We start from the raw sequence: 26,630 nt of genomic DNA, 5'->3' as shown, positions 1-26,630 counted from the left end.
CGACCCTAATGGAAGGCGGATCCTTGACGTACGCGGCAAGACATTGTACCTTAGTTACGCAACTTGTATTCCGGCTAGGATTCTCCATGTAAACCCTAGATCCGTGCGCCTTTATAAGCCGGATCCCGGGAGCCCTAGAGGCACAACCACAACTCATTGTAACAACGCGAAAGCGCCCAGATAATTCCAGACAAGCAGCAGTAGGCCTTGCCATCGTGCAGGTGGTCCGAAGCTGGGTAAATCGTGTACCATCGTCCCGAGGACTCTCCGCCCTATGGTCCTTACTTCTTCTTCCCTCCATGAGGATCCCTCCTCTGGAGTACCGTCGAATAGGCAATGACAGTTGGCGCCCACCGTGGGGCCTGCGGCGTCTTGAGGCCGGAACCGGGAGGGTTCTACCTTCGGAGGCATCGGCGACACCATCGCCGTGGGGCGCGTCAAGTACGCCGGAAACTTTCTGATCGTCCCTGAGGATGAGTGCTGGATTCCGGCTAAGACAAACCCCGTCAAGCTCTCCATCATCCCGATCGGCGGGATACACCTCTTCATCGGCGAGACCGTCGATTCCGACGGAAACGCCCTGGTAAGTAACGCTGACGCGACCGCCGCAGAGCGGGACGCCGTCGCGAAGATCCGATCTGAGACGCAGGAACTTTCCAAGGAAGATTCCGCCTTAGATCTGGAAAAATCACAGATCCTACACAATAGTTCTGCCATTGTTCCGGTCGAGGATGAGGCCTAGTTCACGGCCGAACTCGAGATGCCGATGAAGACCGCGGTGGAGGTTGCGGCCGATGTCGCGGTGCTGCTCGCCGTCGTCTCCTCCTCCGTTACATGTGCTCCTCCTTGCGGTGGTGCGGCGGATTTGTCGGCGGGAGGGGAACCGCCTGGTGATGTGATAGTTTGGGGGGGGGGGGTGAGAGTGAGGTCGCAAGTGAGATGAAGTAGAGGGGGCTGTGAGGCTAGTTCTGGCGCGTGTTTCCGAAGGGACGCGGCGTTTCCGTCTCCCTTCCCCACGCGTGCAACCATCTCGCGACAACGGGTCTGGCTCCATAGAAACTGCCTTTCGAGCGTTCCTCCAAGACCTGTCCCGGGGGTGATTTAAAACTCAGTTTGTGCAAGAACGTTGTAGCCTGCAGGCAACCAAAGGGCTCGTTCCACTTCTCAGCCCATGCAAAAAAGACCTCTGTGGGCTACCAAGCGCGTTCATTGTGATTTGACGGGAAACTATACAGCCGACTCAAGAATAGATGCACATTGACGTAGAAATGGGTCCGCGCCCGTTACCGGTGAGGCACAAATCCAAAAGGCGGTTGTGACTCCGTTGCTAGGTGTGCCTCCACATTGTTTCTTGTAATTGGGATAGTGATCCTCCTAGATTTCTTCTTGTCTCATAAACGATGTAACCAAACTTTGATTTTGGAGCAGCAAGTTTCAGACACACTCTTTTCGTTACCAGGGTACCTAGGAGGACTGGAAGGTTTTTAATGAGACGGCTTGTTTGCTTATATATATATATATATATATATTGTGTTTACCTAAAAAAAACATAATTGTGGCCATTCTCTGTTAGCGATGAACGTTTACACTTGTTTCCCCATTCTCCTTTACCGATGAAGTTTTCTGCCTGTGTTCAATGTGTCGTTTTGGACTAATCCCTTTGCGACACTTTGGATGGCCGGGCCATTCTCGGAGGCAGCGAGCATGGCGCCCGATTGTATCCATGATTGTCACTATCGTGATACATATCCTAGTATTTACGATACTAAGATCTTATCAGACTGAAACGATACGTATCGTTGTTAGAGTGCGATACCATGACTTGAATAGGTAGTCTCCCGATACTTCTACGACAAGCGATAGCACATATCATTTAAAACTAATCAAAAAAATAGTTAACAAGCTGACATTAATGAACTTTATAAGCACGTAACTGTTTCACCGGTTTCTTGTTATGGACTAAACATACTATTTGCTACCATCTTGTGGTGCTAACTGCATGCTCAAAGTATAGAATATGATATACCACTCCTTTGCGAGAACAATATAACATACCACCATGTTTTCCTAGAAAAATATGCTAGGTAACTATTTTATTTGATACATAAATCAATTATGTTTTTTTAAAAAATAGAAATCTCATAGTATCGTGATATTATGCTATGATCCTGTGATATGATACTGTTAACGAAAACGATACCACCTAGTATCTCGATAATGAAAACCTTGGTCGTATCTGGATGCGGGTGACATTGATTCGGCCGGAGTTTCCAGATCATGAGTCCGTAGCTTGTACATACCCCTTCCACGGTCCCAATTTTGCAGATAATTTCGCTGGAAAAGATCAGACTTCCGCAATCCCTGCGTCCCGCCAAAAGTACCCAGCTTTGAATTCACGAAAACAATCTCCATTGTTTCGGAACAAACAAACTGAACATCTCCAGCAAACCCTATCCACGTCAAAGAAGAAACAAACCCCATCCTACCCGCGCGCCTACATCAACAAACTACAACAAATTCTCCGCATAGTCGCTAATGTTCTACTTCTACCTCGACGTACCCGTGCCTCTATATATACGCTCACACACCCACATACAGGCACACCCACGAACCACTTAGCCAAAACAGCCGCCATGTCCACATCGTCGAGCTGGCTGCTCCTCGCCGCGGTCGTCGTTTCGGCGTGGACAACAACGGCGGTGGCGAGGCACCACCACGGATTCGAGACGATCTTCGACGCGCAGGAGGCGGACCGGGTGGATAAGCTGCCGGGGCAGCCGGCGGACGTGGGTTTCCGGCACTTCTCCGGCTACGTGACGGTGAACGAGACCCACGGCCGGGCTCTCTTCTACTGGCTCTTCGAGGCCACCCACGACGTAGCCAAGAAACCCCTCGTCCTATGGCTCAACGGAGGTACTACATTAATATCATTTTAGTAGATCGATCTATCATTTCCAGTGCATGCATGAGAGATGACACTGATCTAACAATTGAGTGATTGATCGTTTTTAATCAGGACCTGGATGCTCGTCGGTGGGATATGGAGCAATGATGGAGCTTGGACCTTTCTTGATCCAGAAGGGAAAGCCTGAGCTTGCCTTGAATCCTCACTCATGGAACAAAGGTACGTAGTGCGATAACCTTACTCATGCTATTATACTGTTTTGGTGTTGTTCATAGTTTCATACTGATTGATTGATCATCTATTGTTCTGTCTGATTATTAATTAACAGAGGCAAACATGTTGTTCTTGGAGTCCCCTGCCGGCGTTGGGTTTTCTTACACCAACACCACCGCCGATCTCGGCCAGTTCGGCGACAACCTCACCGGTACACATTAATCGTCCTCCAAAATCCAAATTACTCGGTCAGTTAGTTACAGATTTAATCATGGATCATTTCTTTCTAAAACTCTCTCTGTTTCTGATGCATAAAGCCCACGACGCGTACTCTTTCGTGGTGAACTGGTTGGACAAGTTCCCGCAGTTCAAGGGCCACGACCTGTACATCGCCGGAGAGAGCTACGCCGGCCACTACGTTCCCCAGCTCGCCGAGAAGATCGTCCACATGAACAAGAAGGCGGCGCACAAGATCAACATCAAGGGCATCCTGATCGGCAACCCTGCCATTGACTCCAGCTCCGACGACCGCGGCCTCGCGGACTACGCCTGGGACCACGCCGTCATCTCCGACGAGGTCTACGGCTCCATCAAGTCCAACTGCAAGTTCCCCGACGACGGCGAGGAGAGCGACCCCTGCAACAGCGCCTGGAACGACTTCTTCAACGCCATGGACGACATCGACCTCTACAGCCTCTACACCCCGGCCTGCACCAACGCCATGATCAACTCCACGTCCACTTCCACCCGTCATCACCGCCGCGGCTTCATGCCGGCGCTGGGGAAGAAGGCGCGCCTCAGCGTGCCCTACTACAATGCGTACGACCCGTGCGGCGACTACCACGTCATCGACTACCTGAACCGGCCCGACGTGCAGACGGCGCTGCACGCGAACGTCTCCGGCGCGATCCCGTACCGGTGGGAGCCGTGCAGCGACGCGCTGACCAACTGGACGGACGCGCCGGCGTCGACGCTGCCGGCCATCGGCGGGCTCGTTAAGGCCGGGCTTCGGGTGTGGGTGTTCAGTGGCGACACCGACGACCGCGTGCCGGTGACCTCCACGCGGCTCGCGCTGCGGAAGCTCGGGCTGGCGACCTCGAAGCCTTGGAGGGAATGGTTCACCAGTGACCAGGTGGGAGGCTACACCTTGGCCTACGACGGCGGGCTCACCTTCGTCACCGTCCGCGGCGCCGGCCACATGGTGCCCATGATCACGCCAGTGCCGGCCAGGCAGCTCTTCGCACACTTCCTGTCCGGCAAGGAGTTGTCTCCCAAGGCAATCGTTGCCTGATTGATTCATCCGTTGGTCCTAGTAAATTAGGTGACACTGTTTTCAGTTCATCAGTTAGTTTTCCTTTGCTTAATTCACGGCTCAAACACCTGAGCTTGTTCCAACTTAGTTTACTCTTGATAGGGCATGTAGACCTCCTGCATGTAAGTTCAAACTTGATAGCTGAATCCGAATTTGTATCCGTGATGCTTTCAGACCCTGTATCTGTCCACGAGATTCAGCAGGTCCATAGGACGCTCGTGGAACATACAACAAATTAAGATTGCGCTCGCTAATCGGAGAAGTAGGGGACTGGAAAGATTGAGTTGTGGCCAATGCTTATGTAATCACCGGATGTTCTGTTGTCATACCATGGTGACCGTATGATACGTGTTGTCCAATTTAAAGACCAAGGCAACATTATCCAATGACATGGTAAGCACATTTGTTCAGCTAAATCATGACCTTCACGTGACAAGTGTTGGATCCAAGGACTACCAAAGATGGTATGATGAGCAGGAGAAACCAAGGACTATCAAAAATGATCTTACTCACTGAGCAGACCTTGAAATAAGGTGAGAGGGAGGAGGACGATAGAGTTAAGAGCATCTCCAGTCGCGTCCCCCAAACCGTCCCCCAAACCGCGCCGGATCGAGCGTTTGGGGGACGTGTTTTGTTCGTGCCGCGTTTGGGGGACGTCGCTCCCCAGCCGCGTCCCCCAAACGCCGCCCCCAAACATTTAAAATATTTTTTTTAACACATAAACCATTTATATCAAATGTAGCATATGAAAAAAAATGTTTTCGAGGATTGTTTTCAAATTAAATTACAACAAACAATAAAACAAGTAATCAAATATAATAAAAGGGCTAGATGATACATCAAGGTGCCACGGTATTTCCTTTGATCCTCCACAAATGCCCAACGAGATCAGCTTGAAGTTGCTCATGCACATTGCTGTCACGGATCTCTGCGTGCATGGCGAGAAAATCAGCAAAATCTGCAGGCAACTCATGATCAACCTCCGCGAGAGGGCCTTGACACTCATAGGGACCAACATGTGACCTAACATGATTCTTGCGGTCATCCTCGATGATCATGTTGTGCATGATCACACAAGCCTGCATCACCTCCCACATTTGGTCGTGAGACCAGCTTAAAGCAGGGTACCGGACAATGGCAAATTGTGCTTGAAGCACACCAAATGCCCGCTCGACATCCTTCCTGCAAGCCTCCTGTCGTGTAGCAAAGTGAGAATTCTTCAGACCTGATGGATTCGAGATTGTTTTGACAAAAGTGGCCCATTTTGGATATATACCATCGGCTAGATAATAGCCTTTGGTATATTGGTGGCCATTGATCTCATAGTTGCATGGTGGAGCATGCCCTTCCACTAGTCTGCTGAACACCGGAGACCGCTGCAACACGTTGATGTCATTGTGTGATCCCGCCATGCCAAAGAAAGAATGCCAAATCCACAGGTCATAATCTGCCACAGCTTCAAGCACCACACTGCAATATCCATGACGCCCTTTGTATATACCTTGCCAAGCAAACGGGCAGTTCTTCCATGCCCAGTGCATGCAATCGATGCTTCCAAGCATTCCAGGAAATCCTCTGGCAGCATTTTGTACCATGATCCTTGCAGTCTCTTCCTCAGTTGGCCCTCTCAAGTAGTATTTGCCAAACTTTCCCACCACAGCTCGGCAGAACTTGTACATGCACTCAATGGCAGTAGACTCACTCATGCGAAGGTAGTCGTCCTGTGTATCGGCAGGTGCTCCGTATGCAAGCATCCTCATGGCGGCGGTGCACTTCTGAATGGATGAGAACCCGAGAACGCCTACAGCGTCGACCTTGAGCTTGAAGTAGGGGTCGAACTCTCGAACGCCGTGGAGGATATTCATGAACAGGCCCTTGCTCATCCTGTACCGGCGCCGAAAATTGTCGGCATGTGTTGCCCCGTCGGCGAAGTAGTCATTGTGCAGCATGGCATGCCCCTCCATCCTCTGCCGGGGCTTCGACTTCCTTCTTCCCGGCCTTGATCCTCCGCGGCGCGGCCTCTTCCTCTTCTCCGCCTCAGCGTCAAGCATGTCCTGGAGGGACGCGATGATCAGCAAATGCTCCCGCAGGTCGTCGTCGAACGCTTGCTCGTCCTCCAGCAGCAGGGCAACCATCTCATCGTCGCTGTCCATGGCTAAAGCAAAATCAATGGTTAAAATTGCGCCGAGGCAGACGACGCAACAAACAGCGACCAATCGCGCCTACCTGGCAAGTCGTCGAGCACCTTCTGTGCGCGGAGGTGGGGCGGATTTGACGGCGCGTTCTGGGAGGCGCTGGCGACGCGGCGGCGGCGGCACGACCGGCGGGAGCCCCAGCCGCGACAACGGTGCTGACTCGCAGCACAGATCAGACGCCCAAACGGCCGGGAAATCCAGCGGCGGCGGTGGGGTGGGAGGCGCGGGAAGGAAGGAGCGACGAGAAAAGAGGCGCGAACCAACGGTTTATGCAAATAGTCGCCGACATGTGGGAGCCCGCCTCGCTTTTCGTTGTGTCCGGCGTCCCCGGAGCGTCCCCTGTGGGACGGGGACGGGCTCGGAGCGCCGGACACCGTATAGGGGCGCGCCGGACAAAAAAGGACTTTGGGGGACGCGGCTGGAACGCTTTTTTTGTCCGGCGCGCCCCAAATCCCTTTGGGGGACGCTTTGGGGGACGCGACTGGAGATGCTCTAAGCGAGACCAATAATGGAAGAGCATTGGCTATTCAAGGATGACTCGCCTACCTTGAGAAGTTACGACCCATCTTCTCTCACGCCTAATCATCTCATTGCAGCAGATTCATGTTTTTTTTTTACTTTGTTTTAGTTCCTTAATTTATCACTAGTGACACCACAACAAAATTGTGACTAATTAAATTAGCTACTGGCAATGCTCCTGCCAAGCACCATTGCTTGACCTCCTCTACAGTGTTACTACAAAGTTTGATTCCATTCCGTTGCTTTTGTGTCTTGCCAAAATCCCACACGTTCCTTTGCTTCCACTAACTCCAACAAGTTAGGATGCCCCGAGAGTCAAAATCCCTTATTTTACTTCAAATTTCCACCACTGCTCAAACTAATCAATTTTCGAAAGGCTTAAATCTCCATATTTAAGATATCAAACACTCTGTACTAGACCTGATATAGACACTGTACTAAAAATATGATCGGCATTCTTACATAAACTCCAAGATATCAGCTCGCGTGAGCATAATGACAACTAAAGTGCGATCCACCGAAATCTTGCCCTCATCGCCTTCACCATACATAGTACACCCTCTGCTTCATATTAGTTTTTGCTGACTTTTTTTTTTGAAACGTGAAAATATATTCCACTAAGCTTGGTGCGTAGCAAGATCGCTAGCAACCAAACCAGTTACAAAGTCTGGCTCATCATCCAGCCATAGCAAGTTTTGCACGCCTAGGGCTCCGCCATGCTGAGCTATTGCATGGGCAGCCTTATTACATGATCTACGGCAAAACCTGAACTCAAAAGCATCGAAAGCTAAGACACAAAGGCTTCTAGCTTCACGGTATAGCACACCACTGTCGGACAGGTCAGCATCTCCAGACTTCACGGCGTTCACCAGGCTGAGTGAGTCAGATTCGAAAATCACCCGAAAAGAACCTCTGTTGCTCATGCTCTCGATAGCTGCCACGCACGCCAAGGCCTCCGCGTGAAGGGCACTCGACAGATGGTTCATGGCGCCCGTGCCAGCCGCTATGAAGCTTCCATCGCTTCCTCGTGCAATGAAGCCCCATGCACCCATGCGTGATTCCTGGCAGAAAGCGGCATCGACGTTCACTTTGATGAAGTTCGCTTCAGGCGGTTCCCATCTGTCCTCCGTGGCGTGCGCCTCCTGGACATGCTCCTCCTTGTGGCAGAACTCCACAAGGTGTTTGCGGACTTTCGAGCAGACCTCATCGCACGAGAGAAGCTTCTCTCCGACATTCGCTTTGTTTCTCGCCGTCCACCAATTCCATAGTAGGATGATCACAGTCGATCTTTTTTCCGTAGGCAGCGACAGAATATGGTCCGTCACCTGTCTTGCATTGGCGCATTCGCACAGCGACAGGCGTAGATCCTCGCAATCAAGGGCCCGCCAAACTTGCTTAACAGTTTTGGCTGACTTAGTACAAGAGAGAGTAATAAATGAGCAATGGGACATAAAACCTCCATTCACCACCCAGCATCAAGCCACTATCTTTCTGCCCAGGCAGCCGCAATCGTGTATGCAATGACCCCTCACAACACCAGGAAATGTTGACCCTAGCGACTAGCAAGGTAAACTGATATGGGGAAGCCCGATCTTCTCAGTAAGCAACGGAGGTGGTGATGATCACGGGGTGATAGCAACGGAGGAACACGACGATGTAGTGGATGATAACTTGTATGACGCAACGAGATCTCTCGATTGGTCCCTGTCGCCAACGCAGCAGCTCTCAACCCTGCAAGATATTCGCAACTCCACACACTTGCGCACGTAGCCGCCGACCACGAAGCGGTAAGTTGCAACCGTCTAATTCCCAATGGAACAGCAGATCACACAAGACTTTAACAGGATCTACACAATATCAAGCAATATGGTGTAGGGAATTCAATAGTTTTGCAGAGCAAACAACTAAGAACTAGGGTTTATCTTAAACGTGGTCTAAAGCAGCTAGAGGGGCGTCCTATGGACTTATATAGGCGTCCAGGATGACTTCTGGTCGAAAAACTACGAGAATAACCGACCCAAAATAGATCTGGTCGAGACAGACTCGGACACGGCCGGTCTGGGGGCCGGTCGACCGGGCCTGGGACAGGGCCGGCCGGTTCAAACTGGGCCAGGGACCGGGTGACAACCGGGCTTCGGAATTGTGGCGCAGTAGCCCTCCCGGTTGCAGTCAGCGTGGCGCCCGGTTGGCGCCGGGGTGGATCCGGTCTGCCGCCCGGTCGGACCGGGCCAGGGACCGGGCGCGCCGGCGTGGCGGCCGGTCTGACCGGGTGCTGGGCCGGCCTGGACTTCGTCTTCTCCTCTCGGGCATGCCTCCCGCTCCTCCTCGCGCGTCCATGAGATATCTTCATGTCCAGCTCCTTGTCCAGCTCCACGTCCATCTTCACGTCCAGCTGCTCCTCTCCTCCTCGTGCGATGCTTGTCTCCTCTTCATACCTGATGATACATAAATAATAGGACTTAGGTAGTATAAAGTTCTCATCAATCAAGGTATCGTTTAGGAACAAGTTCACCTGTTATTTAAGTAGCTTCGCATGAGCGCGTGTCATTGGTTCAATCCTGACTTCATTGGACTTGAGCTTCACAACAGGTTCATCTTCAGTTGGTAATGATGGAGGTGGTAGTGAGGTAGGGATGTCCTCATCAGAAACACGCCATGGACAAACATCAGCTGTTAAGATGAAGGGACCTTCAGGCTTCAGGGAAGTCACAACACCTTTTTTTATGAGAGCCCAAGCCACCACCGGTGAGAAAATGTTAAACTAACCTATCTACAAGCCAGCCTCAAGGCGTATGGAAGGAAACCCATGGGCTCATGGCTCACCACCTTCGTTGGACGGTGGAGGTGGTATTGGTTGCTCGCAGCGGGTTCCCCCCTTTTATGCCGTCACGTGCAAATTGGCCTAGTAGCTACCGTATGAGTAGAAAAGTGGCTTCGGCCAACATTATCACTACGTTTGGATGCTAGCAATTTCACTTGGGCTCGGCTTGAGAAACGATAGGCAATTTGACTGGTAGGCTGTTTTGCGCTTGGAAGAAACTTAACACCGTGTTTGGTTATGTGCGGAACGAGGAATGTGATAACATGCTCCCCAAATGGTGAGGTTACCACCCCTTTGAGCATCAATATAGCAGGCATTGCTCAGTACCACATAGCAGGCATTGTTCAACACATAGAAGACATAGTTCAACACGGAGTTAAACATAGTAACAGACATATAACATGCACACTCGTCACTCATCGATCATGGCAAGGGTTGGATCATGATGTAGATACCTCTGGACCACCTTCGTCATGGTATAGTCGAAGATGGTGACCTTGAAGACGTTGCCCCGGGGCATCATGAGCTAGATGATCTTCACCTAACGAGAGCAATGGAAAATCTGGGCCACCCTTGATCGAAGTAGACAATGCCTTTCATATCCTTCAGCTTGACCATCCAAGAGCAACATGTGTTCGTCTTGTGGATGATCGTCCTGGGACGGTGCCAAGGTACATATATGGAAGCATGTTGGGCTTGGGAGCATTTACAACCCCGGAGATAACACCACTTAGCAAAGTGGGTTGGTCCGACGTCGTTATGGAAATGCCCAACCTTCGCAGTCCCCCCTAAGCCTGGCATCGCTTCCTTCTCCAACGTCGTTGGAACAACCCTTGCCAAAGAGACTGGCCGATCCCCCCATCATCATCTTCGAGCACTACAGAAATAAAACGCAATTTGAATGAGCAAATAAAATTTTAGCATTGATAAAATGAGAAAGGATGCAGGTCTAGTCTCATATGATAATATGCTTGTGAGCCCAAATGAAACATATGCTTACGCCTCATAGAAACTACTTTGCGGCACGTATGATATTATCTAACCAAGAAATGTGCACAGGCCTGAAAATTTGTAGACCGTTGAAGGTCATAAAGAAACATTCTGCCACCACTGTGTGGTGACATTTCAATCATCGGCAAAAACAGGACAGAGACGGCATCATATCATTGATCAACAATGGAAAAGGAATTGACCGCAAACTAAGTCTAGTGTACAAGCAATCTTATTGCACATATGACTATGTTTACGGCCAACCCATTGCCTTGGATTGTGCCACATAACAATTATTGGCCATTGATGGCGCGTGATGCACACGTCCGTTGGGAACCCCAAGAGGAAGGTGTGATGCGCACAGCAGTAAGTTTTCCCTCAGAAAGAAACCAAGGTTATCGAACCAGTAGGAGATGAAGGCCACGTGAAGGTTGTTGGTTGAGTAGTGTAGTGCGGCGCAACACCAGGGATTCCGGCGCCAACGTGGAACCTGCACAACACAATCACAATACTTTGCCCCAACTTAACAGTGAGGTTGTCAATCTCACCGGCTTGGTGTAAACAAAGGATTAAACGTATGGTGTGGAGAATGATGTTTGTTTGCGAAGAACAACAGAGAACAGAGATTGCAGTAGATTGTATTTCAGATGTAAAAGAATGGACCGGGGTCCACAGTTCACTAGTGGTGTCTCTCCAATAAGATAAATAGCATGTTGGGTGAACAAATTACAGTTGGGGAATTGACAAATAGAGAGGGCATAACAATGCACATACATATCATGATGACTACTATGAGATTTACTTAGGGCATTACGACAAAGAACATAGACCGCTATCCAGCATGCATCTATGCCTAAAAAGTCCACCTTCGGGTTAGCATCCGCACCCCTTCTAGTATTAAGTTGCAAACAACAGACAATTGCATTAAGTACTGTGCGTAATGTAATCAACACAAATATCCTTAGACAAAGCATCGATGTTTTATCCCTAGTGGCAACAGCACATCCATAACCTTAGAACTTTCTCACACCGTCCTGCATTCAATGGAGGCATGAACCCACTATCGAGCATAAATACTCCCTCTTGGAGTTACAAGTATCAACTTGGCCAGAGCATGTACTAGCAACGGAGAGCATGCAAGAACATAAACAACACATATATGATAGATCAATTAATCAACTTTACATAGTATTCCATATTCACCGGATCCCAACAAACACAACATGTAGCATTACAAATAGATGATCTTGATCATGATAGGCAGCTCACAAGATCTAAACATGATAGCAAAAGAGGAGAAGACAACCATCTAGCTACTGCTATGGACCCATAGTCCAAGGATGAACTACTCACGCATCAGTCCGGAGGCGGGCATGATGATGTAGAGCCCTCCGGTGATGATTCCCCTCTCCGGCAGCGTGCCGGAGGCGATCTCCTGAATCCCCCGAGATGGGATTGGCGACGGCGGCGTCATAGTAACTTTTCTCGTATCGTGGCTCTCGGTACTAGGGTTTTCGCGACGGAGAGAATATATAGGCGAAGGGGCAGAGTCGGGGGACGCTCGAGGGGCCCACCCCATAGGGCGGCGCGCCCAGGGGTGGGGTCGCGCCCCCCTAGGGTGTGGCCGCCTCGTGTCCCCTCTTCGTCTCCTCTTCGGACTTCTGGAAGGCTCCGTGGAAAATAAGACCGTGGGCTTTTGTTTCGTCCAATTCCGAGAATATTTCCTGTGTAGGATTTCTGAAACCAAAAACAGCAGAAAACAGGAACTGACGCTTCGACATCTTGTTAATAGGTTAGTGCCGGAAAATGCATCAAAATGATGTAAAGTGTATATAAAACATGTGAGTATTGTCATATAACAAGCATGGAACATAAGAAATTATAGATACGTTTGAGACGTATCAAGCATCCCCAAGCTTAGTTCCTACTCGCCCTCGAGTAGGTAAACGATAACAAGGATAATTTCTGAAGTGACATGCTACTATCATAATCTTGATCAATACTATTGTAAAGCATAGGAAGTGAATGAAGTGATTCAAAGCAATGGTAAAGATAATGACTAAACAACTGAATCATATAGCAAAGACTTTTCATGAATAGTACTTTCAAGACAAGCATCAATAAGTCTTGCATAAGAGTTAACTCATAAAGCAATAGATTCTTAATAGAAGGTTTTGAAGCAACACAAAGGATGATTAAGTTTCACCAATTGCTTTCAACTTGTAACATGTATATCTCATGGATAGTTGTCAACATAAAGCAATATAACAAGTGCAATAAGTAAACATGTAAGAATCAGTGCACACAGTTGACACAAGTGTTTGCTTCTAAGATAGAAATAAGTAGGTAAACTGACTCAACATAAAGTAAAAGAAAGGCCCTTCGCAGAGGGAAACATGGATTACTCATGTGCTAGAGCTTTTTATTTTGAAAACATGGAAACAATTTTGTCAACGGTAGTAATAATTCAAATGTGTTATGCATAAAACCTCCTATAAGTTGCAAGCCTCATGCATCGAATACCAATAGTGCCCGCACCTTGTCCTAATTAGCTCGGATTTCCATGGATTATCATTGCATTATATATGTTTCAACTTTCAACCAAGTGTCACAAAGGGGTACCTCTATGCCACCTGTACAAAGGTCCAAGGAGATAGATCGCATTTGATTTCTCAGTTTTGATAGATCTCAACTTGAGGACATCCATACCGGGACAACATAGAAAACAGATAATGGACTCCTCTTTTTAATGCTTAAGCATTCAACAACAGATAATATTCTCATAAGAGATTGAGGATTAATGTCCAAGCTGAAACTTCCACCATGATACATGGCTTTGGTTGGCGGCCCAATGTTCTTCTCTAACAATATGCATACTCAAACCATTTAATCATGATAAATCACCCTTACTTCAGACAAGACGAACATGCATAGCAACTCACATGATATTCAACAAAGGTGTAAAAAGTTGATGGCGTCCCCAGAAACATGGTTACCGCTCAACAAGCAACTTATAATAAATAAGATACATAAGCAACATATTCAATACCACAATAGTTTTTAAGCTATTCTCCCAGTAGCTATGTATTGCAAAGACAAGGAATGAAATTTTAAAGGTAGCACACAAGCAATTTACTTTGGAATGGCAGAAAAATACCACATAGTAGGTAGTTATGGTGGACACAAATGGCATGAGTTTTGGCTCAAGGTTTTGGATGCACGAGAAACATTTCCTCTCAGTACAAGGCTTAGGCTAGCAAGGTTGTTTGAAGCAAACACAAGTATGAACATGTACAACAAAACTTACATAAGAACATATTGCAAGCATTATAAGACTCTACACTGTCTCCTTGTTGCTCAAACACTTTTACCAGAAAATATCTAGACTGTAGAGAGATCAATCATGCAATCCAAATTTCAACAAGCTCTACGGTAGTTCTCCACTAATAGGTTTAAACTACATGATTCAAGAGCTTAAACATGATCTATTTGAGAGCTCAAAACAATTGCCAAGTATCAAATTATTCAAGACCATATACCAATTACCACATGAAGCATTTTTTGTTTCCAACCAAATAGCAATGAACGAAGCGGTTTTCAACCTTCGCCATGAACATTAAAAGTAAAACTAAGAACACCAGTGTTCATATGAAAAAGCGGAGCGTGTCTTTCTCCAACACAAGGAATGCTAGGATCCAATTTTATTCAAACAAAAACAAAAACAAAAACAAACAGACGCTCCAAGTAAAGAACATAAGATGTGACGGAATAAAAATATAGTTTCACTAGAGGTGACCTGATAAGTTGTCGATGAAGAAGGGGATGCCTTGGGCATCCCCAAGCTTAGATGCTTGAGTCTTCTTGAAATATGCAGGGATGAACCACGCGAGCATCCCCAAGCTTAGACTTTTCACTCTTCTTGATCATATTATATCATCCTCCTCTCTTGACCCTTGAAAACTTCCTCCACACCAAACTCAAAACAAACTCATTAGAGGGTTAGTGCATAATAAAAAATTCACATGTTCAGAGAGGACACAATCATTCTTAACACTTCTGGACATTACCCAAAGCTACTGAAAGTTAATGGGACAAAAAAATCCACTCAACACAGTAAAGGAGGCAATGTGAAATAAAAGGCAGAATCTGTCAAAACAGAACAGTCCAAAAAGACGAATTTGTTCGAGGCACTTAATAGGCTCAGATGAAAAAGCTCAAATTGAATGAAAGTTGCGTACATATCTGAGGATTACGCATGAATTTTTTCAGCATTTTACGAGTTTCCTACAGAGAGATCTACTCAAATTCGTGACAGCTAAAAATCTGTTTCTGCGCAGAAATCCAAATATAGTATCAACTTTTCTATCAAAGACTTTACTTGGCACAAAAACGAAATAAACATGATAAGGAGAGGTTGCTACAGTAGTAACAACTTCCAAGACACAACAAAACAGTAGCAAAATAAAAACATGGGTTATCTCCCAAGAAGTGCTTTCTTTATAGCCATTAAGATGGGCTCAGTAATTTTAATGATGCTCTCGCAAGAAATAAGAGTTGAAGCAAAAGAGAGCATCAAAAGCAAATAAGAAACACTTTTAAGTCTAACCCACTTCCTATGAAAAGGAATCTTGTAAATAAACAAGTCATATAAGCATAATGCAATAAGCATAGGAAAACAAGACAAGCGCAACTTCAAGATTTTAAACAGAAAGAGAGGTGTTTTAGTAACATGAAAATCCCTACAACCATATTATCCTCTCTCATAAAGATTTTCAGTAGCATCATGAAAAAACTCAACAATATAACTATCACATGAAACATTCTTATCATGAGCTACATGCATAAAATTATTACTCTCCACATAAGCATAGTCATTACTATTAATTGTAGTGGGAGCAAATTCAATAAGATAGCTATCATTATTATTCTCATCACCATAATCATCATATATAGGAGGCATATTGTAATCATAATTAATTTTCTCCTCCATGCTTGGGGAACTAAAAATATCATGCTCCTCAAAACCAGCTTCCCCAAGCTTAGAATTTTCCATAGCATTAACAACAATGGTGTTCAAAGCATTCATACTAATAACATTGCCATTAGCATGCATATAAAGTTCCATAGGTTTTTTAATTTTCTCTTCAAACACCTCATGTCCTAACTCAAGATAAATACTATAAAGATCTCTATTTTTTTGTTGTTTTTGATATAAAGAAAGCAAACAAAACAGAAAATAAAATAAAGCAAGATAGTAAACAAAGTAAAGAGATTGGATGTGAGAGACTCCCCTTGCAGTGTATCTTGATCTCCCCGGCAACGGCGCCAGAAAACAGTCTTGATGGCGCGTGACGCACACGTCCGTTGGGAACCCCAAGAGGAAGGTGTGATGCGCACAACAGTAATTTTTCCCTCAGAAAGAAACCAAGGTTATCGAACCAGTAGGAGATGAAGGCCACGTGAAGGTTGTTGGTGGAGGAGTGTAGTGCGACGCAACACGAGGGATTCCGGCGCCAACGTGGAACCTGCAAACCACAATCACAATACTTTGCCCCAACTTAACAGTGAGGTTGTCAATCTCACCGACTTGTTGTAAACAAAGGATTAAACGTACGGTGTGGAGAATGATGTTTGTTTGCGAAGAACAACAGAGAACAGAGATTGCAGTAGATTGTATTTCAGATGTAAAAGAATGGACCAGGGTCCACAGTTCACTAGTGGTGTCTCTCCAATAAGATAAATAGCATGTTGGATGAACAAATTACAGTTGGGCAATTGACAAATAGAGAGGGCATAACAATGCACATACATATCATGATGACTACTATGAGATTTACTTAGGGCATTACGACAAAGAACATAGACCGCTATCCAGCATGCATCTATGCCTAAAAAGTCCACCTTCGGGTTAGCATCCGCACCCCTTCCAGTATTAAGTTGCAAACAACAGACAATTGTATTAAGTACTGTGCGTAATGTAATCAACACAAATATCCTTAGACAAAGGATCGATGTTTTATCCCAAGTGGCAACAGCACATCCATAGCCTTAGAACTTTCTGTCACTGTCCCAGATTCAATGGAGGCATGAACCCACTATCGAGCATAAATACTCCCTCTTGGAGTTACAAGTATCAACTTGGCCAGAGCCTCTACTAGCAACAGAGAGCATGCAAGAACATAAACAACACATACATGATAGATCAATTAATCAACTTGACATAGTATTCCATATTCATCGGATCCCAACAAACACAACATGTAGCATTACAAATAGACGATCTTGATCATGATATGCAGCTCACAAGATCTAAACATGATAGCACAAGAGGAGAAGACAACCATCTAGCTACTGCTATGGACCCATAGTCCAAGGATGAACTACTCACGCATCAGTCTGGAGGCGGGCATGATGATGTAGAGCCCTCCGGTGATGATTCCCCTCTCCGGCAGGGTGCCGGAGGCGATCTCCTGAATCCCCCGAGATGGGATTGGCGGCGGCGGCGTCACAGTAACTTTTCTCGTATCGTGGCTCTCGGTACTAGGGTTTTCGCGACGGAGAGAATATATAGGCGAAGGGGCAGAGTCGGGGGACGCTCGAGGGGCCCACCCCATAGGGCGGCGCGCCCAGGGGTGGGGCCGCGCCCCCCTAGGGTGTGGCCGCCTCGCGTCCCCTCTTCGTCTCCTCTTCGGACTTCTGGAAGGCTCCGTGGAAAATAAGACCGTGGGCTTTTGTTTCGTCCAATTCCGAGAATATTTCCTGTGTAGGATTTCTGAAACCAAAAACAGCAGAAAACAGGAACTGGCGCTTCGGCATCTTGTTAATAGGTTAGTGCCGGAAAATGCATCAAAATGATGTAAAGTGTATATAAAACATGTGAGTATTGTCATATAATAATCATGGAACATAAGAAATTATAGATACGTTTGAGACGTATCAGCCATAGCGGAAACAAGAGACCAAGCATGATGGAAGAAAAGATATAAGGCCTCAAATCATTTCAACACCATATTGTAGTTGGTTGAATAGCATCAATTGTGGTGTCATTTGGTTGACACATCATATCACTAGCCAAGACATGCCCTAGAAATATAACAGATCACACACAAATGAGTACATCAAAACAATATTCATAGTTCAAACATAGCCTAATTATCCTACATTACATGCCAGCATTTCTTCCATCACTCATCATAAATTGCCCTAAATCCTCTTCAACTTCTCATTGTTTAGTGACCTATTTTTAGGAGATCATACACGGTATACTCTAACTTTTTCTTTTCTTCCTTAAGAGCCAAGTTTTCTTACCTCAAGTCCTGTCTTTCCCCCTCCCACTCCTCCTTCCTATCCCTCATGACTTGTGCTTGCGTTATCTGCACATTCTTCAACATATATACCTGATTATTCAAATCATTCAACTCATCTTGGGTTAAGTTATGAACAAACTACGGTTTAGTACTACAATCTCATATAATCATCAACGTGAACATGGATAGTCAGGCCGGCCTCATAAAACATAGCACGAGCAAGTGGACGGGATGTTTGATCAGAATCTATGACATGATCAAACAATGGACTTTGATCATGGCACTAGGTTATGAATAAACATCTCTCCGGTTGCTAACACTAGCGTCTAATCATCAACTTGAACAGTAAACTCCCAATCTAACTACAAATGGACCTAAAAACAAGATCTGGCCTTTAAGGAAGGATCATTGTTGCGAAATCCAAGTACATGAACACCGATCTACTGATTGGAAGACACTATTCATGCTAGACAAGGAAGAACAACCCAATATAACCGCTAATTACACAGATCTAGAATGCATGCACGAAATAAGCCTAAATCGAACATCGCAGAACCACATATCTATAAACCTTGAAGCCTAAAAGCTTGGATTAGAGTCTTATTGCCATGGATGTACTTGTCGAGCAGAGCTTGAATCGGAGAAGAGGGGGACCGTGCACGCGAGCCCGAAAGATTTGGTTGATGGCGTCCCCGAATGCCGGCTCTTCAGTCCTGCTCGCGGTGGTCTTCGATCTACCAGCGCAGTACAACCGCTGTTGGCGAGAGGAGAGAAGGGAGAGGAGAGGGTGAGTGAGAATAGGCGAGAGTGAGAGGGGAGAGGGGGCGATATCGGGATTTATGGCGGGCTTTCTCGAGGCGTCTCAGCGTCTCCCGCTCTTCCCGACAGATCCACCATTTACCTCCCTCGCGCTCGCCAGCGCATGGCCGCGAAGAAACGGCTGAACCGAGCGTTTTTTCTTGAACCATATTTTGCCTGCATCTAGGCTGCTTTGAGACCCGTGTTGCACACGATTTTTTTTTCCATTGTGGCCTAACAAACATCTTTTTTTTTGGGCCCAACTCATGCCAGAAAGGCATTCCCCAGCAACCAAATAGCCCATACCGTGTCAAAACTAGGCCCAGAATGTAGACGCGGTTCCCCAACCAACCAGGCTTTCCGGTCCTCTGTCCATTTTGGGGTCCGAGTGGTCATAAACCCTTCTCCCTCCCCGACCTCCTCTTCCCCCCACTAGACTGCGCGGCCGCGAAGCCAAACCCTAGCCCCCATTCCCCTTCCAACCCCGGCGTGTTCAGGTACGATTCCCCCTCCCCCCCCGCCCCCCCCCCCCCCCTCCGGATCTCCCCCGTGCTCCGTGCCACGAATCGCTCTGTTTCGCTAGGTTCTCTTGGGAGGGTTGTTCGGGGTTCCATTTGGAATGGGGAGACCTAACCACACGGTTTTGCTCGGAATTTTCGGATGATTTACCTTTTCTTGTTTCTGTTTGACTGGGGGTATGCGCGAGCGATTCTTGCGATTTTTTTTTTGGATCGGCTGTGTAGTTCGTAGGATCTGACCGACTTCCCTTCTTTGGGTGCAGCGGGGAAGGATGAGCAGGCGTTGGAGCAGGACGATCTATGTTGGCAACCTCCCCGGCGACATCCGGGAGAGGGAGGTGGAGGACCTCTTCTACAAGGTCGGAGGATTTATTCCTTATATTATCCTCAAATACGAGTCTAAAACTCAGAGCTTTCTTTTGCTTCGCGTTCGTTAGATTCAACTCCTTGATGTAACAGTTGCTACTGCTGTACTATTTGTGAGCAGGATTCTGTGTGAGGGTCTAATATTTATCTGCCTTGTTCATGCAGTATGGCCGTATTGTTGATATTGACTTGAAGGTTCCTCCAAGGCCGCCTGGCTATGCTTTTGTGGAGGTAATATCCTACTGAATGCTTTTTGGATAACGCTTAATCTTTTTGGTCCTCCTGTTGAGATGAGACATGTTGCTGAGTGCCATGGGAGCAAAAACTTACACAGTAAGCTTCTATATTGCTTTGTAGTTTGAAGATCCTCGTGACGCTGAAGATGCTTGTGCTGGACGGGATGGCTACAACTTTGATGGAAACCGTCTAAGAGTAACCACAGTGTACCTTTGATAACTTAACTCCTTTAAGGTCTTTGAGTTGTCGGTGTAATAGCCAATCCTGTATGGTTTGTGCAGGTGGAGCCTGCTCATGGTGGAAGAGGTAGTGGTGGACCCTCTCATGACCGTCCAAGCTTTGGCGGCGGCGGTGGTTTTGGTGGCGGTGGTGGCGGTGGACGCCGTGGTGTGTCCAGGCACACGGATTACCGTGGTATGGCTTTTATCAATAGTGAGAATGATGTTTAATACCTGGACTTTTGTCAGCAAGCTTAATTATCTGCAATATTGTTGTACACAGTTCTGGTTTCTGGTCTGCCTTCTTCTGCGTCCTGGCAAGATTTAAAGGTTTTTTAACCACCTTTTCTTACTCGGTTTTAGCATTAAATATCATTCTTTCATCTGAGCAACTAATCTAGCCTGAGCAATTATTTGTCCAGGATCATATGCGAAGAGCTGGTGATGTTTGTTTCGCAGAAGTCTATCGTGAAGGCGGCGGTAAGCTGGATTTGGAACTCATCTTTAATTGTTATTAGTTGGCTTTATCATAACTGTTAGTAAGCCAGCGAAGCTTGTACATAGTGTTATAGTTCTGCTGATAATTTTCTTTAAAAAAAAACTCCTTCTGAGATCCTTTTTTCAAAGTCCCAGCTCCAATTCTCTACCCCTCAACTTACATCCGCCCATTTTACCAGTACATATAAGAATAGCACCTCAAGCTAGCCTGAATGCATAGAAATTCCAAGCGGAATTCCTATTACTTACATTCAATCATTTACCAGTACCTATAAGAATATCACTTCAAGGTAGTGAAAATCTTAATAGCTAAGACAACTTCCAACTGAAATTCCTAATACCAGCAAGTAGATTCAATTAAGTCACTCAACACATCTTTTTTTTTTCTGTTTGTCCAAATTCTGAACAAAATCTATTTGGTGGTCCTACAAAAGTAAGCACTCCTTTTACGTGAAAGTTCCAAAAAAGAGCATTCTTCATACTTCGTTTTCTTAGAAGTTGGATTTCTTTCCCAGTACAGATAATTTGTTCCCCTTGGGCTTCTGTTGAGGCTGCAGCTTTTCTACTGTGCTATGGGGCTTTTTATGTGCCTGTGTCATATTTCATAGTTTATGCTGTGAAAATTTTCTTTAATTACTTGATTACCATGACAATGTTTTTTTTTCCTTCATGGGTATATTACTCCGACGCAATAATCATTCCTTGTAAATTATTATTATTCAATGTCATGACCTGTGTTTTTATTTTGTTACAGGCACAATAGGGATTGTTGACTACACAAACTATGATGATATGAAATATGCTGTAAGTCCATATTAATCTATTTATTGCATGTTTCTACATTTGTTTTATCTGTTTGTCTGGAGAATTTTATTCAAGACCTTTTCTGATACTTACCTATAATAATACATAAATTTTGCATTGTATAGAAAATTATTAGGTTGTGTAGTTCACTTTGTATGTTTTTGATGTTTTAATACATCATCTTGGCTGTTGACCACCATTTGCAGATAAAGAAACTGGATGACACTGAATTTAAGAATGCCTTTTCTAAAGGTTATATAAGGGTAAGCACCTTTGCATCTATCCAGTTCAGTTCTTGGAAACTGGTTTATGTGGTTAACCATGCGCCTTCTTCTCTGCAGGTGAAGGAATATGATGGCAAACAAGCGCGCTCCTACTCGCGCAGCCGAAGCCCAAGTCGCAGCCGCAGCAGGAGTGCAAGGTTCATTTATTGTATTATGATGTCCTTGTTAATTGTATTGTTAAGTATCTTACCTGTATTTTAATCGTGATACACAGCAAATCTCCCAGGGGCCGCTCAGCATCTAGGTCCAGATCAAGGTCTGTTTCTTCCCGTTCTCGGTCGGCATCTAAAGGACGTTCCCCATCAAGGTGATATACATTAATCCACTAGGCTTCCAACCTCAACCTCAAATAGTACTAAGTTATGTTTTCATGGGTACATCATAATCTAATCTGCATCTCATAATTACTTATTTCTGTTTGTGATACATTTGCAAATAAGCTTATTAATTTGTAAACAATTTTCCACTTTTAAAGAATGTATCTCTGCTCTGCGATCTCCATTGGCCTGATAGGATTGCTGACTGTTGCAGTTGCAAAATATATGTCTGGTGTCTTATCATGTAGAAACTGTGGTGTCTGCCATTTGGATTTCCTTCTCAAGCACTTAGTTTATGTTATGTATGATATGAACTGCTTAGCCTCTTGTGTTTTTTGAAGACTCGATTATCTCTTCATTTTATCTGGGATTGTGCGGCGATCTAGGGATTGTGCATTAGGATATTGAGGATGGAATTTGCTCAATTTGCTACAGTTGTGTTCGTTGTATGAGGTATGCTCATTTATTGAGAGCTTCTATGGAAAACTAAAATCATCCAATTTCTTACCTAATGTACTGTAACTGATTACCATCAGAGCTTGGGCATAGCGCATTGTTTGGAATTCGGGACATAAGAGCACTAAGGATGGATTATGATGGTTCAGTGGATAGGAATGTGCTTGGAGTCCAATGCTTGAGGAATGAGTTTGTTTCCTACCTTGGGCACGCATAACATGGATAACATGGTTGTGTCTTGCATGCACTAATAGCATTCAACAGCAGATGTTTGCATTTCTGCATGTTTTGAACTTCTGTAACTGAGTGCTTTTGTTTTCCTTGAGCTCCTTCCGCTTACCTTTGGTTAGTCCAAAGTTGGGAGAAGCATGAAGGCTTTTGGAGTCAAGCTGATAAAGGTGCATTTTGGATATTTAATTCAGCTGTTTGTGGAACTTTTGCAGATCACCAGCAAGATCCAAATCCCCGATTGCTTCTGTAAGTTCCTTTATCATAGTGATTACAGATCTCTTTTACTTCTGTTTTGTGCTTATTATGCTGTTGCTACCTGAATGTTTGTTCCCAGCCGGCAAATGGTGCAGTGGTGGCAAGTCCCAAGAAACGCACTCCAAGCAAGAGCCCATCTCGCTCACGGTCTCCTGATGTAAAATATCTTCCTTGTCCACATTTCATTGAGTTCGATCACATCATGGTGGCTCTGACACTTATCTATCTTTGTTTTCAGGCGAAATCTGAATAGAAGCACTGCTGCAGATGCCTGGATATTAGTTATCCTCTATGCTTCTTGAGAACTACATGAACGTTAGCAAACTGTGCAATGAGTCCCTTCATTGTATCAACAGTATGAACTTGTATTGCTGAAGACATCAAACTAGTCTTTATTGCTTTGATGACTGTTATTTCGTCTGCTCAATGTTACCTTGTGGATTCTGTTTATCAAATCCCATGAAAGGTGATTGTGGATTTATGTTCCAGTTACGCTGCACATCGTTTCTGTTGTGTGCTGTGTTTGCATTGTTTGGCAGCACCAGCAGCCCTGCGTTTTTTATTGTGTGTTTATCTTTTTATGTTTACAGTATAAAGTATACAACAAATTATCTTGATAGAAAATCACGTTACCAGGCTAGGATAGGATAGGCTACCAGCTACCAGTTTGGTACTGCGAAAATATCATAATAGCTTTTCAGGGTCAGCTACTTATTAGAATTGAGGAAAATGACATCCAACTGGGAGAGCCAAATCAACTGGAGCAAACAACAGGTTAGAGAGAATTTCCTATAGACGAAGGGCCAACATCTCAGAAATAATTGTATATATAACATTACAAAGATTTATCGATCTAAACTGGGTGATCCTCTCTGGGTCATCCACCTTAGGGCAGGTGTATCATTCCAACCCTCGGTATCACCCCCGAGTTTAGAGCAAGCAACACTTCATGTACATGTGTAATTTCAGCTCCACAAACATCCCAAAACTGTTCATAAAATACGACATGGAGTCCATCCGGCCTTGGGGCTTTGAAATCTTGGGAGTCTTTCATTCATAAAATCAGCCACTCTTGGTTGGAATTTTTCTAGCATGATCGGGTCAGTAGCTTGAACTTCCGATGAGAATAAGTTAGAAAAGTAATCCAAAACGAGAGGTTTTAAAGCTTCCGTACCTTCTACCTTGCATTGTCATCATGCAACAATTTCTTGATATAGTTTATCTTTCGCCTTGCCGATGCAAAATGATGGAAAAATGCAGTATTTCTATCACCGAATTGGAGCCAGTTCTCTCTCGACCATTGAAGCCAATGGATTTCTTATTGTTCTAAGAGCAACTCGACCATGCTTGACATTTCTTTCGCTAGATTTTCATTCTCCTCCGTTAACAGCCCATTCATGGCTTTCTCGAGCCGTCGTTGCGCCCTACCGAGACGACACTTCGACTTCTTCAGAATCGCCTTATCCCATGCATGCAATGCCTCGTGCATGTGGCTTAGCTTGCTCAGAACGCCACCAGAGCTGGTTGCCGCCGTCGGTTTCCTAGCCTGCTGGACCATTTGGTGAAAACCTTTTTCCTGAAGCCACTTCGCTTCAAAACGCCGAGGTCCAGTATGTTGTTGTAACGCCTTCGTCTGGTATTCAATATCTAGTAAAATCGGACGATGGTATGATTTGGTATACTGTAAGTGTTGTAGAGTACTTCCTCCATCTCGGTTTAATAGGTACTCACGCAATTTAAGATAAACTTTGACCATTGATTTAGTTAATAAAATATAAATTTTATGTCTACAAAATCTATATCATTAGATTCGTATGCAAAAAAGCTTTCCAATGATATAATTTTTGTGATATATATTTCATATTTTATTGACCAAAATAATGGTTAAAACAATTTTTTAAATTATGTGCGCCTGTTAAACCGAGACAGAGGGAGTAGCACGGTAGCCACCACTCTGCTTCCACGTTTCCAAGTAAAATTGGTCAATAAAACCCAAATCCTCCAATCTGAAGTCTGAAAGAGCATCAAGGAAGGCTTGCATGTAAAGAGGGCGTTGGCGGCCCCCCCTCTTTCTCATGGGAAAATAGTATCGCACTAAAGTCACCAATAATAAACCATGGCAAATCATATTGTCCATTTATCCCATGTTTTATATTTGTCCTCCCACTTTGGCTCCATAGCACCTAGTGAGCCTCCACACTTTCTCAGGTCCTTCAATAACCGGTACATCAATATACTTTGAAGCTGAATATATTTGTTCAACAACAATATCTCTTCTCCATAAGAGGATTAGACCACCACTTCTGCAATCACCAAGGTCTACTATCTTGACATCTATATTTAACCTTCTTCTCAATCATTGTGTTGGGTATTCATCCAGGTGTGTCTTTGACAAGAAAACAACATCGAGACTACATCACCTTCGAACATCCGAAAGCGCATAAACTGTCGGGGCATTACCCAAAATCTCACAGTTCAGGCCTAAGATCCTCATTGCGACCAGACGGAGTCCTCTCAGGACCCGCCAATCCTAGTGAAGGGGAGTTAGCTCCATTCTTGTTGGTGCGTTTCTTACGATCCTTCTCATCATCTCCATTTGGGAAATCTGCAAGAGATTTCCCATCCTATATAATAGCAGCCGGTTTATTAACTTTGCCATTCTCATTTGCTAAATCAGTAACATTTTGTTCCTCTTCTCCCATATCCAGTGTCCTCTTTGCAATCGTATTAGTTAGATCACGCTTATCTAGGTCTGTATCTAGCGTCTTCATAGGGCTAGAAGTTGTGTCAGCAGGATCAACATCTGCCGGCTTTGTTCCAAGGAAGCCTTAAGCATTATGTCTCCAAGGTGTTATAGACCTACTCCGACCGCTTGGATCTCTTGCCCTTCATGCGTCAACCCCATCCCATGCACGCCTAGTCCGGCCACTACCACGACCTCCTCCACGACCTAGGTCAATATTTCGACCATGCCATGTTTCCCACTCCGAAATCTCCCCATTTGAGTTTATCTTCCTCGTATTCTCCTGAGCCACACTCAAGATGACTGTGACCAAAGAAACCACAAGCTCCGCAAAATCTAGGAACATTTTCATACTGCACCTGGTAAAACTCACACTGATCACCCCTGAAGATAGTATCAAAGACGTATAATTATCTTCCTCACATCCAACCCGACTCTGACGTGAACAAAGTGTCCCGTGCCGTTCACATAAGTTTCAACTGTTAAAACCATTCCAACTTTCTTCTAAGATTCTTAATCAGAGCGTCATTGCGATACCCCACCGGCAACTTATGGATTTGGATCCACGTATCAAAGAAGTTTAGATCAATAGGCCGAGGGTCCACTAATCCATCATATTCCTCTATGCAAACGACATTTTGAC

At 45.5% G+C, this 26,630-nt stretch overlaps 4 protein-coding genes across 6 annotated transcripts; 2 read left to right on the top strand and 2 right to left on the bottom strand.

Moving 5' to 3' along the window:
- The first annotated feature begins 2,618 nt into the window (after window positions 1-2,618).
- LOC127329833 (serine carboxypeptidase-like 34) lies at window positions 2,619-4,409 on the top strand. Its single transcript, XM_051356262.1, has 4 exons — window positions 2,619-2,913; window positions 3,017-3,124; window positions 3,234-3,329; window positions 3,436-4,409. The coding sequence occupies exons 1-4, from the start codon at window positions 2,634-2,636 to the stop codon at window positions 4,407-4,409; spliced, it is 1,458 nt and encodes a 485-aa protein (XP_051212222.1). The 5' UTR covers window positions 2,619-2,633.
- Window positions 4,410-4,519: 110 nt separating this feature from the next.
- Window positions 4,520-6,981, bottom strand: LOC139839347 (uncharacterized). Its single transcript, XM_071829399.1, has 3 exons — window positions 6,657-6,981; window positions 6,035-6,585; window positions 4,520-4,546 (listed from the first exon to the last, which is right to left on the bottom strand). Exons 2-3 carry the CDS (start codon window positions 6,581-6,583, stop codon window positions 4,520-4,522), a joined length of 576 nt encoding a protein of 191 aa, XP_071685500.1. The 5' UTR covers window positions 6,584-6,585; window positions 6,657-6,981.
- A 780-nt stretch (window positions 6,982-7,761) lies between these two features.
- Window positions 7,762-8,595, bottom strand: LOC139839346 (uncharacterized). The gene has a single exon (XM_071829398.1). It carries the CDS (start codon window positions 8,593-8,595, stop codon window positions 7,762-7,764), a length of 834 nt encoding a protein of 277 aa, XP_071685499.1.
- Window positions 8,596-19,412: 10,817 nt separating this feature from the next.
- Window positions 19,413-23,732, top strand: LOC127331597 (serine/arginine-rich-splicing factor SR34). 3 transcript variants are annotated; one of them, XM_051357771.1, is made up of 14 exons: window positions 19,413-19,557; window positions 19,842-19,937; window positions 20,110-20,175; window positions 20,302-20,376; window positions 20,463-20,595; window positions 20,683-20,729; window positions 20,822-20,879; window positions 21,652-21,701; window positions 21,908-21,964; window positions 22,043-22,122; window positions 22,200-22,292; window positions 23,202-23,235; window positions 23,324-23,401; window positions 23,483-23,732. In XM_051357771.1, exons 2-14 carry the CDS (start codon window positions 19,851-19,853, stop codon window positions 23,495-23,497), a joined length of 873 nt encoding a protein of 290 aa, XP_051213731.1. In that variant the 5' UTR covers window positions 19,413-19,557; window positions 19,842-19,850; the 3' UTR covers window positions 23,498-23,732. The 3 variants fall into 3 exon arrangements, with proteins under 3 accessions (XP_051213731.1, XP_051213733.1, XP_051213732.1); XM_051357773.1 differs by lacking the exons at window positions 23,202-23,235; window positions 23,324-23,401; window positions 23,483-23,732 and adding exons at window positions 22,689-22,755; window positions 22,839-23,195; XM_051357772.1 differs by lacking the exons at window positions 23,202-23,235; window positions 23,324-23,401; window positions 23,483-23,732 and adding exons at window positions 22,644-22,755; window positions 22,839-23,195.
- Window positions 23,733-26,630: the final 2,898 nt, after the last annotated feature.

This window comes from Lolium perenne, chromosome 4 (genome assembly GCF_019359855.2).
Source record: "Lolium perenne isolate Kyuss_39 chromosome 4, Kyuss_2.0, whole genome shotgun sequence".
In the NCBI taxonomy this organism is placed as follows: domain Eukaryota; kingdom Viridiplantae; phylum Streptophyta; class Magnoliopsida; order Poales; family Poaceae; genus Lolium; species Lolium perenne.
Note: the sequence above shows the minus strand (reverse complement) of the source record. Positions and strands in the feature narration are given on the sequence as shown.